Here is an 18,694-nt window from a genome sequence, read left to right as displayed (position 1 = left end):
TCAGTTAGCTTCAGCTAAATTTTATTTTCTAATACAAGAGATAACGTAATATATGCTAATGTTAAAATCAAACTAAGGCCCAATTTAGCAATCTCATGCTCCGAGCTCAAGAAGACAGAAGAAGTGTCAAACATGGAAAGAATCAAGCATAGATAAGTGAACTGACTTGATCCAGGTGATTACAGAGATGGGCAGTAAGGCTTGGGTGGTACTAATGGATGGTGTAACAAATGAGTTGTTAATTCCATGAAAGCAAGATTACTGCAGTCTAGGAGCAGCACTAAGGCATATACAACAATCGCTATAACACAAGGTAGAAGACTAGTGAAAGCGCAACAATGCGCTTGGGAAATCTAGAAAAGAAAAGCTTCCTTCCAGCTGCAGAAAGTCAGGAAAGAATTTATGGAGACAGCATTTGAGTTGCACTTTCAAGAATGGGTAGACTTGGGCCATGAAGAAATAGACAACAAAGAACTTAAGTACGTAGAAACGAATGGGAAGTGAATCTACAAAGGGAAAACAACACGCAGTTTATTAATGGAAAATTAAACTGTCTGAAACCCCACATAAGTCCAGCATGGCGATTAACCCACTACCTTTATTTTTTTACTGTTTTACTAGAAAAGGTACTTTATTCTCAGCATCAATAAGACTCCATATCTAGCTCACAAGTATCAACACATTAACAAATAAACTGGAATGATATAAAATGTCCTAATTCACACATGCTTATTAACACATACTTAAAGGGCTTATTTATGATAATTCATATAAAAATGAGTTAAATCTAGTCATTAGAATAAGGAAAAGTGTAAAATGTAATAAATGTATTCAACTCATGATAAATATACAAGCCTTCCAATTATGGGATTATAAAATAACCCTTAGGTGCAGGCACAGGTGGGCGGGAGGCTGCTGCAGGCCTAGCACATGAGGGGAATTGTGTTCTAAAGCTGGGTCACCACTGGGCCCAATGTAGAGCCTTACAGAGTCAGATTTTCTTCACTAGGGTTCCCAGATGGCTGCAGAGTAGGTGGAAGCTCTGTCCACTTGTACTCTTGTGGTTGATATTGCTGTGGTAGGTGGGTGGGTGGGTGGGAGGGGCTTGTTTTGGTGTTATTTTCTGTTATTTTGCTTTGTCTGCCAGCACCTATACAACAGAGTTACAACACATGGTGGAGGCTGAGCCCCTTAGCCAGCCAGATGGAGGGGAGTTTCCAACAACAAATGGGCCAATAATTATCAGGACCCAAAAACAACAGGAGAATCGACCCAACCCACACAGAGGTCATTTCTAGAGCATCCAGATCAGGAGATCAGGAGTCTGCACCACTGGGTCCCACAGGACTCATAACACACAAGGCTATTCCACAAGAGTCAAAGCAAATATAATACATAGAAACAAACACAAAGAGACAACTAAAATGGGGAGACATAGAAACAACCCCCAAATGAAAGAAGAAGGAATATCCATAAAAAGAGCTAAGCAAAATCAAGGCAAGCAACTTATCAAACATAAGAGTTCAAAGTAACGGTTATAAGGATGCTCAAGGAACACAGTAAGAACTACAAGGAACTTAGTGGGACCTACATCTGCATGAAAAAGGACATAGAAACCTTGAACAAGAACCAGATGGAAACGAAGAATGCCCTATCTGAAATGAAGAACACACTAGAAGGAATTAAGAGCAGGCTAGATTAAGCAGTGGGTCAAATCAGCAAGCTGGAAGACAAGGTAGGAAAAAACACACAGTCAGAGCAACAAAATGAAAAAAGACTCAAAAAGAATGAGGATAGTCTAAGGGAGCTTTGGGACAACATGAAACATAATAATGTTCTCATCCTAGGAATATCAGAAGGAGAAGAAAAGGAGCAAGGGATAGAAAACTTGTTTGAAAAAATGATGGAAAACTTTTCTAATTTGGTGAAGGAAAAAGTCACAGAAGTTCAAAAAGCACAGAGGGTCCCAGTCAAGATCAACCCAAAGAGGCCCACTCCAAGACACAGTATAATCAAAATGGCAAAATTTTAAATAAAGAGAGATCTTAAAGAGAGCAAGTGAGAAGCAGCTAGTAACATACAAGGGAGCTCTGATAAGGCTATCAGCTGATTTCTCAACAGAAATACTACAAGCCAGAAAGGACTGGCATGAAATAATCCAAGTAATGAAAAGCACGGACCTACAGCCAAGACTACTCTACCCAGCATGGCTCTCATTAAAATGGAAGACGAAATAAGGAGTTTTCCAGACAAAAGAAGGCTAAAAGAGTACATCTCCACCAAGTTATAATTGCAATAAATGCTAAAGAAACTGCTATAAGAAGGAGAAGAAAAAGAGAGAGAGAGAGAGAGAAAGAACAACAGAGAGAGAAAGAACAACAGAGAGAACGAGAGAGAGAGAAAGGAACACAGGCATGGAGTAAGTGGCTATGAAGAATACCTACCAATAATAGCCTTAAACACAAATGGATTAAATGCTCCAATCAAAAGACATAGGGTAGCTGAACGGATAACAAAACATAGCCCACATATATGCTGCCTACAAGAGACACATCTCAGAACAAAAGATATACACAGGCAGAAAGTGAAGGGATGGAAGAAAATATTCCATGCAAATAGACATGAAAAAAGCAAGGGTAGCAACACTTACCAGAAAAAAAAAAGATTTCAAAACAAAGGCCATAACAAGAGACAAAGATGGTCACTACATAATACTTAAAAAAAAGGCCCAACAAGAGGATATAACTCTTGTAAACATATATGAGCCCAATATAGGTACACCTAAACATATAAAGAAAATATTGGAGGACTTTAAAAAAGAGAAGACAGCGATACAATCAATGTAGGGGATTTTAACACTTCATTGTCAACAATGAATAGATCTTCCAAAAAAAAAAATCAACAAAAATAATGAAGAATTGAACACTCTAGATCAAATGTACTCAACTGATATTTAAAGGACATTTCACCCCAAAGAAACAAAATACACATTCTCTCCAACACACATGGATCATTCTCAAGGACAGACCACATGGTAGGACACAAAACAAGCCTTAACATATTCAAGAAAATTGAAATCACTTAAAGCATCTTCTTGGATTACAATGGCTTGAAACTAGAAACCAACCACAAGAAACAAACTCAAAAACATTCAAATACATGGAAGCTGAGTAATAGGTTATTAAATAATGAATGGGTTAACAATGAGATCAAGGGAGAAATCAAAAAGTACCTGAAAACAAATGAAAATGAACACATAACAACTCAAAACCTACAGGACACAGTGAAGGCAGTTCTGAAAGGGAAGTTAATAGCAATACAGGTCTACCTAAAGAAGACAGAAAAATCTCAAATAAACCATCTAACCCTATATCTAGAAGAACTAGAGGAACAACAACAGTCAAACACTAGAGAAGCAGAAGGAAGGAAATAATCAATATCAGAGCAGAATTAAATGACATAGAGACTAAAAAAACAATTCAATGGATCAGTAAATCCAGGAGCTGGTCTTTGAAAAGATAGACAAAATTGACAAACCTTTAACCAGACTCATTAAGAAAAAAACTGACGATCCTAGTAAAAAATCAGAAATGAAAGAGGAGAAGGAATGACATACCACAGAAATACAAAGGATTGTAAGAAATTACTATGAACCACTACATACCAAGAAACTGGACAAACTGGGCAAAATGGACACATTTCTAGAAACATACAATCATCCAAAACTGTATCAAGAATAAGTGGAAAACCTGAATAGACCAGTAACAGCTAGTGAAATTGAGGCAGTAATCAAAAAACTATCCACAAAATCCCTAGACCAGGGCGTCACAGGAAAATTTCACCAAATATTCAAAGAACTAACACCTATACTTCTAAAATTATTCCAAAAAATTCAGGAAGAGGAAAGACTCCCAAAGTTTTTTTATGAGGCCAGTATTATCCTAACCCCAAAACCAGGTCAAGACACAACAAAGAAAGAAAATTACAGGCCAATATCTCTGATGAGCATAGATGCTAAAAAAAACTAAAAAAACAGATCCAACAATACATTAAAAAGATCATTCACAATGATCAAGTAGGATGCAAGGATGGTACATAATTGCAAATCAGTATATGTGATACATCACATAAACAAAATGAAAGACAAAAATCACATGATCACATCAATAGATGCAGAAAAAGCATTTAATAAAGTACAATGCCCATTTATGATGAAAACACTCAGCAAAATGGGAATAGAGGGCGCATATCTTAACATAATTAAGGATATATATGAGAAACCTGAAGCCAACATCATACTTAACGGACAAAAACTGAAAGCATTCCCCCTGAAATCAGGAACAAGACAAGGATGTCCACTCTCTCCACTCCTATTCAACATAGTGTTGGAAGTCCTAGCCACAGCAATCAGACAAGAAAAAGAAATAAAAGGCATCCAAATTGGGAAAGAAGAAGTAAAACTATCATTATATGCAGATGACATGACAGTATACAAATAAATGGAAGCATATACTGTGTTCATGGACTGGAAGAATTAACGTCATTAAAATGTTCATAATACCCAAAGCAACCTAGAGATTCAATGCAATTCCTATTAAAATACCAATGGCATATTTCACAGGTCTAGAAAAAATACTTCAAAAATTTCTATGGAAACAAAAAAGACCTTGAATAGCCACAGCAATCATGAGAAAGAAGAACAAAGTTAGAGAGATCACAATACCTCATATCAAACTATACTACAAGGCCACTGTAATCAAGACAGTCTGGTACTGGCATAAGAACAGGCATAGAGATCAATGGAACAGAATAGAGAGCCCAGAAACAAACCCATATCTATATGGCCAATTAATATTTGACAAAGGGGCATGAGAATACAGTGGAGTAAAAACAGCCCCTTCAATAAATGGTGTTGGGAGAGCTGGGCTGGTTGGTACATGCAAAACAAATGAAACTAGACCATCAGCTTACACCATACATCAGAATATACTCAAAATGGATAAAAGACTTAAACATAAATTGTGACATCATAAAAGTCCTAGAGAAAAACACAGGCAGTAAAATTTCAGATGTCCCAAGTAGCAGCATTTTTGCTTATATATCTCCTAGGGCAAGAGAAATAAAGGAAAAATTAAACAAATGGGACTACATCAAATGAAAAAGCTTCTGCACAGCTAAAGAAACCACTACCAAAATGAAAAGGGAACCAATTGTATGGGAGAACATATTTGCCAATGCTACATTGAACAAGGGTTTAATCTCCAAAATATATAAAGAACTCATATGACTCAACACCAGGAAGACAAACAATCCAATTTAAAAAATGGGCAAAGGACCTGAATAGACACTTCTCCAAAGAAGACATACAGAGGGCCCATAGACATATGAAAGGATGCTCAGCATCACTAGCCATCAGAGAAATGCAAATTAAAACCACAATGAGCTATTACCTCACATCAGTCAGAATGGCCATCATCAATAAATCAACAAACAAATGCTGGCGAGGATGTGGAGAAAGGGGGACCCTAGTGCACTGTTGGTGGGAATGCAGACTGGTGCAGCCACTATGGAAAACAGTATGAAATTTCCTCAAAAAATTTAAAATGTAACCGCCTTTTGAGCCAGCAATTCCACTGCTGTAATATATTCTAAGAATCCCGAAACACCAATTCAGAAGAACTATGCACCCCTATGGTCATAGCGGTGCTATTTACAATAGCCAAGTGCTGGAAACAGCCTAAGTGCCAATTAGTAGATGAATGGGTTAAAAATCTGTTACATTTACATGACGGAATATTATGTAGCACAAAGAAAGAAGAAGGAATTCCTACCCTTTGCAATAGCATGGATGGCACTGGAGATTATTATGCTAAGTGAAATAAGGAATTCGGTGAAAGAAAAATACCACATGATCTCACTTTTAAGAGGAATTGAATGAACAAAATAAATTAATGAGCAAAACAGAACCAGAGACATGGAAACAGGGAAGAGCTGCCAGAGGAATGCAGGGAAGGGGGGAATGGAGGAAAAAATGGGTAGGGATTAATCAAAGAACATTTATGAACGACTCATGGACATGGATAATGGTGTGGGATGGACTGTGGGAGCAGTGGGGTGCTGGACATAGGAAGGCACAGGTGGGAAAAGTGGAACAACTGCAACAGAATAAACAATAAAAAATAAAATAAAATAACCTTTAGGGATCATGTTGGAATATGGTCAATAATCAGATTGTCAATAATCAGAATACATAAGAAATACGAGATGTGTCCGGAAAGTATCCATCCATGTACTATGAAAAAGAGAGACATTTACTGAAGAAGATACAAGAAACATTGTACACAGGACAATGACGCCTCAGTCCCCTTCAAAGTACGCACCTTGGCACCTCACACAGTTGTAATCGCCATCAGCTGCCCTGTCATATTTTCTGAAATCTCTTCCCTTTGAAAGGTGATTTTAGTTTTAGGAAAAGCCAGAAGTCACAGGGCACCAAATCTGGGCCATAGTGGAGCTGAGTCACCTGGGTGATTTGATGTTTCACCAAGGAACTCTGCACGAGATGTGATGTATGAGCAGGCACGTTGTCATGACGAAGCTGCCAATCACCAGCTGCCCATAGCTGTGGCCTTCTGAATCATCCAAATAGTTTCCATTGAGGAATGAATATTCAAGCTTAATGCAAAATTTGTTCAAGTTTGAATGTTCAAGCTTAATGCAGATTAATTGCTCTACTCGCTAAGTCATTTTGAATGTGATGGCCACACAGTACACATGCTCACTCAACAGTGTCTACTACCCTGACTGACTAGTACAGTGAAGTTGTCATTGTTCACACATGTGTATTCCAGTCCACTCTCCTGGGTTACATCGATGTCACACAAACCATTCTCGTTATATTAACAATGGCTGGACTTTTCCAGACATACCTCGTATGCCCTATGACATAGTTAATTTACCAAATAATTCAAATAATCAAAAATTATCAGCCCTGGCTGCTGTGGCTCAGTGGATTGAGCGTTGGCCTGGGAGCCAAGTGTCGCTGGTTCGATTCCCAGTCAGGGCACATGACTAGGTTACACATCAGGTCCCCAGTTGGGGGCATGAGTGAGAGGCAACCACACAGTGATGTTTCTCTCCCTCTCTTTCTCCTTTCCCCTCTCTCTAAAAATAAATAAACAAACAAATAATTTTTTTTTAAATTATCAGGAAAAAGGGGGTGAAGCAACTTTTCACTATGGTGGGTGAAGAGATCAGAGAATTATCACCTTAAAAATTATTTTTAAAACTGGACAAAATTACAAAACCTTATTTCATGGTGCTGGATATCCACTAAAGACAAAAAACAAATTGAGAGGCACACTTGACAGAAACAAGAATGTCAGGTAAGAGCATAACGCATCTTTAGCCATCTAGTCACAGGCTATTCCCATCCTCTGACCCTTCCCCACAGCACTTTGACCAGGCCAGGGCTGACAGTGAAAACCAGTAGCTTTGCTACCAGAGGGAACTGACTTGATTTGGAGCAAAAAGCCAAGAGGCATTGTCAGTAAAATAGCAAATTCAGTAGGAAAGAAATAGGAAAACCTACCGGTCTGGTAGCATAAGGCTGCTTTTCCCATGAAAGTGTATTAGTTTTCTATTGCTGCTGTAATGAATTAGCACAAATTTGGCAGCTTAAGGCATCACAACTCTATTATATTACAGTCCCCTATTTCAGAAGTCCAAAACGGGTCTCACTGGGCTAGAATCAAACAGTTAGCAGAGCTCCATTCCTCTTGGAAGCTCTTTAGGAAAATTCATCTCCTTGCTTTTTCCAGCTTCTAGAGGCTGCCCACAATTCCTTGGCTCATGGTGCTCTTCCTCCCTTTTCCAAGCCAGAAATGCTGCATCTCTCTGACCATTCTCTCAGAGGTACATCTCCCTATCAACTCTGACTCTTCTTCCTCCCTCCTACACTTTTAAGGAACTTTGTGATTACAGTGGGCTCACCCAGATAATCCAGATAAACTTTCCTGTTTTAAGGTCAACTGATTACCAACCTCAATCCCACCTGAAACTTTAGTTTTGCCTTACCATGTAACCTAACATACCCATAAATACCACAGTCTCTATATTTGATAAAACACCAAACTGAAAATCAGTTAATAGCCTTATAAACTAACTTAACCTAATGAACATTTATAGAATACCCCACCTTGATACAGCAGAATATACATTCTTTTCAAGAACTCAAGAAACATTATCAAGGAGAGATCAAATGCTATACTACATAAAGGAATTAGAAAATATCTCAAAATGAATGAAAACAAAAAACATATGTCCAAATTTACTGTATGCAGCTAAAAGGAAAAATTATTTTTTAAAAAATCCCTCTACTGAAAAAGAACAAGAAACTTAAATCAATAATCTGCATTAAATAAAAAAGAGGAAGACTAGAAAATGTAAAGAGAAAAATAATGATTACAGCACAAATCAATAAAAGATGTAAACAAAAACAATACAGAAAGTCAACGAAACCAAATGTTGGTTCTTTGAAAAGATCAATAAAATTGATAGATCTTTAGCCAAACTAACCAAGACAAAAAGAAAATACACAAATTACCAAAAACAGGAATAAAACATTACCACTCCTACAGATATAGAAAGAATTATAGGAGAATATTATTAACTTTATGCCAACAAATTAGACAACTTAGATGAAATGGAAAAATACCTAGAAAGACAAAATAACCAAAACTCAGGAAAAAATAGAAAATCTGAAGAGAGCTATATAAAATAATTAAATTGATTTAGTAATTTAAAATCTTCCTACACAGGAAGCCCAAGCATAAATGACTTAACTTGTAAATTCTATCAAATATATAAAGAAATAATACCAATTATTCCTGACCTATTTCAGGAAATACTGAAGGAAAGAACACTTCCCAGTTCATTCTATGAAGCTAAACAAACACACCTCAAGAAAAACTACACAGCAATAACATTTCTCAACACAGACCAGAAATACACTTAATATTAGCAAGCAGATTGCATTAGCATATTAAAAGAACTATTAACCAATACAAAGTGGGATTTATATAGGAATGTAAGGTTGGCTTAACACCCCAAATCAATTAATGTAATACACTATATTAATAGACTAATGAACAAAAATCACATGATCATCTCAAAAGACAGAGGAAAAACATTTGACACCTATTCGTGACAAAAATTTTCAACAAACTAGAAATAGAAGAAAACTTCCTCAACCTAATAAAAGAAATTCGAAAAGAAACTTAATCACTAACATCATGCCTACTGGTAAAAGACTAGATGCTATTCCCCTAAGATCAAAAAACAAGGCAAAGATTTCTGCTCTTACCATATTTATTCAATATTTCAACACTGTAATGAACTAGCTAGTAAAATAAAAAGGGAAAAAACATCCAGATTGGAATGAAAGAAATGCATTTGTCTTTATTTGTAGATGATATGACCAAGTATATAGAAAATGCTATAGAATCTACCAAAACCTAATAAAAGTAATAATTTCAGCAAGGACAGAGAATATAAGATCAACATTAAAAATTAATTGTCATCCTATATAGTAGCAAAAAAGAAAATTAAGAGAAAAATTACATCTAAAACAGCATCAAAAATGAATAAAAAGCACAGGAAAAGATTTAACAAAAGGAGCACAAGATCTTACATTGAAAACTTCAAAACATTGCTGAGAGAAATTTAAGAATTAAATAGATGGAGAAGCATTTCATGCTCATGGACTCAAAGATTCAATATTTTTAACATGGCATTTCTTCCCAAATTGATCTACAGATTCAAGACAACACAATTTATATCAAAATTCTAATAGGTGTCTTGAGAGAAATTGACAAGATGATCATAAAATTTATGTGGACATACAAACTTTTGACTGAGAATAGCCAAAATAATTTTTTAAAAGAAGATCATAGTTGGAGGATTTCTACTACTCAATATCAAAACTTAATTATAATGCTACTGTAATAAAGATAGTGTGATACTGGTGTAAGGACAGGCAGACAGAGAATAAAAGTCTAAAAATAAAATGAATTTATGGTCAATTCATTTCAACAAAGGTGCCAAGGCAATCCACAGGGCAGAGCCTTTCCAATAAACAGTGACTAGGTTTTTAAAACGTGGTATATTCACGGTCATAAGAGGAACTAATTACTGATATGTGTTACAGCATGGATAAACTTCAACAATATTATGCTAAAAAGAAGCCAGATACAAGTTTGCATGATTCCATTTATACGAAATTTCTAGAAGTAGCAAATATCTAGAGACAGCAAATCACTGGTAGCCTGAAGCCTGGACTAGATGCAGGGAATGAATGCTAACAGGCATGAGGAAACTTTTAGGAGGAGATGGAAATTTCTAAAAGTGGGCTGTTGTGATGGTTGCACAAATGTGTAAATGTACTAAAAATCACTGAAATGTATACTAGAGCAGGGGAGTTTTATGCAATATAAATTATTTCTCTAAGAAGTGGTATTTTTTTTACAAAGGAACAATTAGGGGTTTCCCAGCCCTGCAGTACACAAGCAGAGACTGAATGAGCTCCTAGCAGGGATGCTGGCGTGGAAGTCTCCATGACCTTCATACCTGACCTAACTGTACGATTCTAAGAGCTCTGGCCTTTTGACCCAGAGTGCTGGTTTATACATTTTTGTGCCTTTTCCCAGTTGCAATTCATGCAGTTATAAAAGAGAGAACACTTGTGACTGTTCTTCCAAACATTTCACTTGCAAATACTGAATACAGAACACAGGATGTTTCACCTTTCGTCCTGTGAAAGCAGCTCGATGAAGCGGTGTGTCTCCCATGTCATTTAATACATTCACTGCTGCACCAGCCTAGTAAATATGAAAACTGTAAGCATCCTTCACATATTAATACAAAAATATGGAAAATAATTTCTTTAAAATGTTAAATATTTCAAAAACACTTGTCATTGTTAATGTTGATTGGTTGTCACTAGTAAAAATAAACTCATTTATAATAAAAGTAAATAATAAACTTCCTGAAAGGTAAAAATCTACCTGATAGGTAGAAAAAATAAAAATCTACTTCTCTTTAAAAATCTATACACTTTCATGCAACTTTAGAAATAATCATGTTTTAAAAAAGGCAAACCATCTCTGAGTGAAATACCATATTTTTGCCACCAAATTAATAACTTTTCAGGAAAAAAATGGCATCATTTAAAGGTACACATCAATTTTAAGAGGCAACCCAATTTCAGAAATATCAATCTGTGAAAAATTATGAATCAAAGAATTGAGAAATATGAAGCCTTAAATTATATGGTACTCATTAAGAAATTCTGTAATTATTTTTTAATTACTTAGGATGTGTTTCAGTTATTTTTGTAACCGTTATGATAAAAGAACTGTAAATACACAATATGTTCAATAATTCACATGTCCAGTTTTGCAATGTTAAAAAGCCAATACTGTAAAAATCACAGTGTGGGGATTGACTGTGGGAGCAGGGGGTGGGCTAGGCAGAGGAGGGCAAAGGGGGAAAAACTGGGACAACTGTAATAGAATAACAATAATAATTTTCTTAATTAAAAAATAAGCCAATACTGTACAAATCAAATAACTAAAAATTATAATTTTAATTAATCAAGTTAACCTAACCCATGTATTTAGTAAAAAAAAGACAATTAGTGTCTTCAGTGGTGAACTATTACTTTAAAAAAAACCCATTATGGCTTAGTTGACTACCCTAATATCTCTGTAATTTCCATAACAATATTATGTTCACTTAAAAATTAAACTTATAAATATACCTTTAAGAGATCCTGAACCACTTCTCTATGTCCAAAATAGCATGCCAGATGAAGAGGTGCCCAGCCCAAATTAGATTTACTTCTTCCTGAAAATAGAAAAAAAAAGTATTTTTAGATATACAGTAGTCCCTCTCTATATCACAGTTCACTTATCATGGCCTCGCTATATCCCGCAATTTTTAAAAATATTATATCTAATTATTTATCGTGGATTTTCCACTGTATCATGGGATTTTGTGGTACTGTACACGTATGTTGTTAAAGTTACATAGGTTTAAGAGTGTAGAATATGTTTAAGAACATAAGCAGTGTTTATAAAAGTGTGGAAAGGTTAATAAGGGAATGGGAAAGGTTAATAAGGGACTGGGAACGGTTTATAAGTATGTGGGAAGGGTTTATAAAGCCTTAAAATATATATAAACACTAAAATAAATGTAAGGTTCCTACTTCGCGGATTTTCACCTATCGCGGGGTGGGGGGATCTAGAACGTAATACCCTCAATAAGTGAGGGAATACTGTAATTTAGGTAACTTTACAATAAAATTAACTTCTCTGTAACAGTCTACTTCAATATATTGGACAATGGCTCTCTTTCGCACTGCACTGCTGATGAGTGACAGACAAGAGACATGACTGAGTAAAAAGGTAATGAATGTAATTGATTAGAACTTGCAAGACCCAGATTCTGGTGCCCCTTTCCTAAGTCAATGTCCTCATTTCTAAAAGGGTGGAAGACAACGTGAAGGGTTACTGTAAAAGCAGATGATCGCAAGTGGCTGTTGACTCTAAGGTTCTGAGTCTCTAACCATCTTGCTGTCACCTAGCAAGATGTAGTGTTCTTGGCACAGTATTTTCATGAAAAGAACCTCTCTTTGGAAACCTGTAACATGAGAGTGTTAAACTTATGAAGAATTTTTTGGGCAGCATTTGGAAAGCTGTTAGCTCTGAAAACAGTGACTAAAAATGGAGTCTTGACTTCAGATAAAATCTCAGGTAATGAGGATACTGGGTTACCAGAGTCCAACTAGATAACAAGAACCAAAGTCAAAGGCAATGAAACATGAGATCCTAGTAGCAGAGCTGAGAAAAGTATAAAACAATCGAATGTTACAAAAACTAAAACTAATTCAATTTAGGGAAAAAATAAAAAAAGAATGGGGTGGAGGGGCACTATAGCTTTGAGTTCAAGATAGCTCCAAAGGCTAACCAGAATCCCAAATCAAACTTGAGAGAATAGAGCCCATCAAATGCCCAAGGTCCACCAACCTGGAGGCTCTATGAAAGTCTCAGGGGGCACTCCTCAAAAGGAGTTGGAGCTTTAATGCCTGCCCTCATTCTTGGATTTGAGCCAACCTCAGCCACCAACCTCAGTGGACCCAAAACAGGCCTCTAACAACTGCCCCTGTGATAGTTTGCCTTTTACCCGAATTCGCACAACTGTTGTCTCTTAAATATGTGCCCTCTGGAACCAGAGAAAATAAATCCAGGAGCCTCAGTCTATTTCATGGAACATTGCTTTTAACTTCTGATTTTAACTGAAACCTAGCTTGTACTGACAGTGATTCTCCTTTACTCCTCAGGTAGATCCTTCTCCCATTTGCACAAGCACTGGTCTTCACAGAATGGAAGTCACGTGAACCTCCCATCAAACACAACGCTGCCTTTGGTCAGTGACTTCACTCACATTACAACTCCTTTATAACTTCTGCCAACAAGCCCTGGCTATACCTCCCTCGAACGCCTTCTCTGCTGCCATCTAGCAGACTCCCAGTGGTTTAACCCTCAGCAACTAACCGAGCAACATAGTCTTTCTCCCCAACTCCCCTGGCAAATCCTGCCGCCATCCTAGGGGTGTCTACTACTATTCAGTTCCCTGGTGTCTATTTTTCAGCCTCCGTCACTTCCCACAAACTTTGCTCTATTCACTGTTGGGTACCCAGTCCCAGAACCTGGGTGTCATTACCATCTCTGAACTCATGAACAGAAAGCCTACTTTTCCCCAAACTTCCCACTTTCCAGCTTGTCACACAGGTATATTCCCAGACTTGGTTCCTCAACTTCATCAGCCTTTCAGTTCTCAACTACTTTTCAGGTATGTAAATACCCACATCTTCACCTCCTTCAATAAACCAGCACATATTTCTTGATCCCTCATATTAGCATTTCTTTGCCAGTATCTGCAATATCATTGCTTCACTGTCTTTGTCACAGCAACCCAGAAAAACCCCAATGCCTGATAAATACACTAGTTCAATTTTTCTATAACCACACCTGGGTTGCTAAACAGTGGCAAAAAAAAAATAATAATAATAACAGAACCCTGCGGAGTGTGGCACCAAAAATTCAGGATCTCGTACCTTCAACAGTGCTTGGCAATTCTTTTTATAATGCCCTATTCAGGTGTCTCTCCTATATCCCACAAGAGATATTTCAGTCCTTTACTATTCTCCTCAAGCCTCCAGCCCAAACACTTCCCCCTCAACAAATGATCTCATCTCTTAGCTTCACATAAGCAGCAGCTTTCACAGAACTCCCCGGGCACCAAATCGACCGCTGTACTGTACTAGCAAGACCCAGATTCTGGTGCCCCTTTCCTAAGTCGGGCATTCTTCGGTCCTTTCCTCCGGATGTCTAAGACTAGTCACTCTCCCTGTTTCCTGGACCCCACCCTTCCTGCTGTTCAGGCACTCCTTTTTCTCCTTTTATCTTCAACCTCTCTCTCTTCAATTGCAAACAGAAAGGAACAAGTAGGCACTCTTATCTGTTCAGTTCAACCAGCAAAAGCCACAAACCCCTCTCAGATCCTGCGCTCTCTACCAGCTACTGCCCTCCTCACTCTCCCATCCCACTCCCAGTCTTCACTTACACTTCCCACCTCCTTCCTTCCAGTCAGCTGCCACCCGGTTCACCTCCCGCCACATCAGTAGAACTGTCCTCAATTTTTACCAATAAATGCTGTCACCAAATCCCGGGGCACTTTCCAGCTGCCACTGTATTGTGACAATATTCAAGATTGGATAACTCGGCCGCAAACCTCTCTGGCACCCACAGCCCTGCATTCTCTGGGGTTTCTCTCACTGCCTCGGCACTTCTTCTCAGTGTTCTCTGGAAGCTCCCCTTTCTCTGGTTTTTGTTTGTTTGTTTTTGTTTGGCAGCCGTCCGTCTCGAGAGACGATGGTGTAGCTTCTTAAGAGTCTATCTGCACTGCCGAGAATGGTTGTGCAGTCCGACTCGGGAGTGACACGGTATCTGTCTCCTCCCGTGTTGAATCGACATCTTGCGATAACGCTGGAGTGTCCTCTCCAGTGAAGCTTAAGCTACAGAGCCTGGGCAGGGTGATATGGAGGGTCTGCTGTTGCCCATGCAGCAGACCCCCCCTCTCTTCGCAGCTGAAGGGTCCAAGGGAAAGACGGAGTCAATACAGCTTGGCTTCAAGTGCGCCGCAGGAGTTGCCGGTGTTGACTACAACGTCAAACCGCCTTAGGGACTCCGGCTCCGGATTTTCTGTCGGGGTTTACTCCCTTAGCCTTTCCCCTGAAGAGGTATGCCGCAAGGCAGAGGAGGTTTTTTGGAATCAGAGTTTTCCTTCTCTGATGTGCCCTGACTGGAAGATCGAACCAGCGACACTTAGCTCGCAGGCCGACGCTCAATCCACTGAGCCAAACCAGCCAGGGTAACACCTACAAGCAAAGCTAACTAATTAGATCCACCAAGAAATGACAACATTTTTTTTTTAATGTGTTTTATTGATTACAGTGTTACATTTGTTCCAATTTGTTCCAATTTCCCTTCCCTCTGCTCCCCTCCACCCGGTGGCCCCCCTCCCTCCACTTGTCCCCCCCTTTTAGTCCATGTCCATTGGTTGTACATATAGTTCTTCTCAACCTCTCTCTGTCTATTCCATTCCCTCCTACGATGTTTCTTAATTCCTATACCATCTCCCTCCCTTTCCCCCTTCCCCTTCCCTGCTGACTTCCCCCCCAATATGTTTCCCATATCTATAGTTCTTTTTCCACTCTCATTGCCTATTTAGTTTGCCTTTGCTTCAATTCCCTAGCTTCTGTTGTTGTTTCTGGTGATGCAGTTTTCATTTTAGATTTCATAGTTTTGATCCTCCTTTTTCTAAACCAGTCCTTTTAACATCTCATATAACAGTGGTTTGGATCTAATGAACTCTTTCAGTTTTATTTTGTCCTGTAAACACTTTCTCTGCCCTTCTATTCTGAATGACAGCTTCGCTGGATAAAGTATTCGTGGTTGTAGGTTTTGGATTTTCATTACTTTGAATATTTCTTGCCAGTCCCTTCTTGCCTGCAGTGTCTCCCTTGAGAAGTCAGCTGATAGTCTAATTGGGACCCCTTTGTACATGATCTTTTCTTCTCTCTTGCTGCTTTTAAGATTTTCTCTTTATCTTTAACTTTTGACATTTTGATTATAATGTGTCTTGGAGTGGTTCTCCCTGGGTCCAGTTTTTTTGGAATTCTCTGTGCTTCCTGGACCTGTAAGTCTATTTCCTTCCCCAAGTTTGGGAAGTTCTGCTTTATTATATTTTCACTTAATTTTTCAATTTCTAGTTCTTCTTCTTCGCCCTCTGGCAAACCAATTATTCTTATGTTTGGTCTTTTATAGCTGTCCCAGAGGTTTCTGATCCTTTCATCATTTTCCTTGCTTCCCGTTTTTTCTCTCTGCACTGGTTGACTGCTTATTCCTTCTCTATGTTCTGGTTTGTTGATTTGAACTCTGGATTTTATTTCCTCACCATCTGTCTCGTATGTGGTTTTGTTCCTTTCAGTATGAGTGTTTTTCGATTCTTTCTCATCTTTTTCCAGATCTTTTGTTAATTCTGTAAGCCACCTGATAACAATGGCCCTGAACTGAGCCTCTGACAGGTTTCTTATTTGCTCATCTGTCAGGTTCTTCATCTGTTGCCTGGTGAGCTGCACCACCGGGATTTCTATAGTTGTCTGCCTCATTTTGACAGATGCGTTTTGTTTTCTTGGGCCGGCTATAGGGGGCAGTGCCTGTGTACTCGTCACAACCCAGCAACCGGCGGCAATCCGCAACCTTTTTCGCTGCACTGTGGCGCTTTGTCGTCACTGCCCAGTGACCGGCGGCGATCCGCAACCTTTTTCGCTGTGCTGCGGCCCTTTGTGGTCACTACCCGGTAACCGGCGGCAGACCGGCAACCTTTTTTGCCACGCTGTGGCGCTTTGTCGTCACTGCCCAGTGACCAGTGGTGATCCGCAACCTATTTCGCAGCGCTGTGGCGCTTTGTGTGGGGGCGGGGGTCCAAGATGGATTCCTGCAGTTATTCTGCTAGGAGACCGGGATCCATCCTCCCACCCTCTGGGCCTCGCCGTTCGGTGATGTGGTGGCTGCTTTCCCAGCGTTGGGGTCGGGAGCTGCTGGGGTTCAACTGCAGCTGGGATTGCTCTCCCTGCCGCTGTCCCTGGTGCTACCGCAAACAGCACCACCCCCTTTCGCTCTTACCTGCCCAAAGAGCGCCGCTGGTTTATAACTTTGTACGTTGGGCTTCCGTGCAGTTTTATTTTCTGGAATTTCTAGTTATCTTTTGTTTTGAAGTAGTTGTATTCCTCTCTAGTTGTAGAGGGAGACCGAGCGAGTCCGTCTAAGCCTCCATCTTGGCCGGAAGTCCTCAGAAATGACGACCTTAATGCTTCAACTGCTCAAGTGCTTCCCCTTCTCACTTTTGACTTGACATCAGTGGATATCTTCCAACCAGTAACATTCTATGTTGATTGTGTGGAAGTAATATAAACAGAGCCATCTTAAAATGGAGTGGAAGCTGCCATCCCAGAGGAAATGCCTCGCACATCTTACCCTTCAAACCTTTGGAATGCTGTTCTCCTTTCCTTCTCAGTGTCTGTTGTACAGCAGTCCCTCTCTATATCGCGGTTCACTTATCACGGCCTCACTGTATTGTGGGATTTTTAAAAATATATTTAATTACTTATCGCAGATTTTTCACTATATCATGGGATTTTGCAGTACTGTATACGTATGTTGTTAAAGTCACATAGGTTTAAGAGTGTAGAATATGTTTAAGAACATAGTGTTTATGAAAATGTGGAAAAGGTTAATAAGAGAGTGGGAAAGGTTAATAAGGGACTAGGAATGGTTTATAAGTGTGTGGGAATGGTTTATAAAGCCTTAAAATATATATAAATACTAAAATAAATGTAAGGTTCCTACTTCGCGGATTTTCATCTGTCGCGGGGGAGGGGGTGGTCTAGAACGTAATACCCACCATAAGTGAGGGAATACTGTATTGTTATCATAAGAAAGGAATCTCATAGGGAAAGACACAAGCATAAATCCTATAAACCTGTTCTCCGGGCTGGCCCCCACAAACTGACATTTCACAGATATCACCAGACAGGCATCACTTAAACAAACTTAACTGTGGGTTACATGCACGTGCAGTAAAAGCTATTGTGAAAAGAATCTTGGAAGACCATGCTGCAAATTGGTGGACAGAGGCCAAGCATTTAAAAGGCATTAAGACATTTACCACCTTAAAAAAAGAAGGTGGTCATGGATAAGTTGGTCAAGGAACAGGTTAGATGGCACATCCCCTTAGGCATTAGTTTGGCTCAGGATTAACTAAAGCCATTAATGTGCATGTATTAAAATACTGAAGTTTTTCTCACATCTTGAGAGTGTTGGCTTTTTGATCACTGCCATTCAAAAGTGCATGTGTCAATGGGCATTTGACAGCCCAACTATCTGGGGATTTAGATTAATATCATTTTTTGTCTTTTTGTTCAGCCATGAGAACTCTCAAGGGAATCTTTCTTTAACATGAGAACTTCACCCATTAAAAGTTCCTCCTTTGGGAATTCAAGTTACTGTAT

At 38.8% G+C, this 18,694-nt stretch overlaps 1 protein-coding gene across 5 annotated transcripts in view; it reads right to left on the bottom strand.

The window, feature by feature from the left end:
* Window positions 1–18,694, bottom strand: part of OSBPL1A (oxysterol binding protein like 1A) — a 212,848-nt gene that overhangs the window by 162,989 nt on the left and 31,165 nt on the right. For all 5 annotated transcript variants that reach the window (XM_090285702.1, XM_090285704.1, XM_090285705.1 and 2 more), the window contains 2 exons: window positions 11,819–11,904; window positions 10,803–10,877 (listed from right to left, as the gene is read on the bottom strand). In XM_090285702.1, the coding sequence (XP_090141828.1) occupies window positions 10,803–10,877; window positions 11,819–11,904 (161 nt within the window). The remainder of the gene's footprint in view (window positions 1–10,802; window positions 10,878–11,818; window positions 11,905–18,694) is intronic.

Source organism: Furipterus horrens, unplaced genomic scaffold (assembly GCF_987537825.1).
Source record: "Furipterus horrens unplaced genomic scaffold, mFurHor1.1.pri manual_scaffold_8, whole genome shotgun sequence".
NCBI lineage: Eukaryota > Metazoa > Chordata > Mammalia > Chiroptera > Furipteridae > Furipterus > Furipterus horrens.
This window is presented reverse-complemented; position numbering and strand designations above follow the sequence as displayed.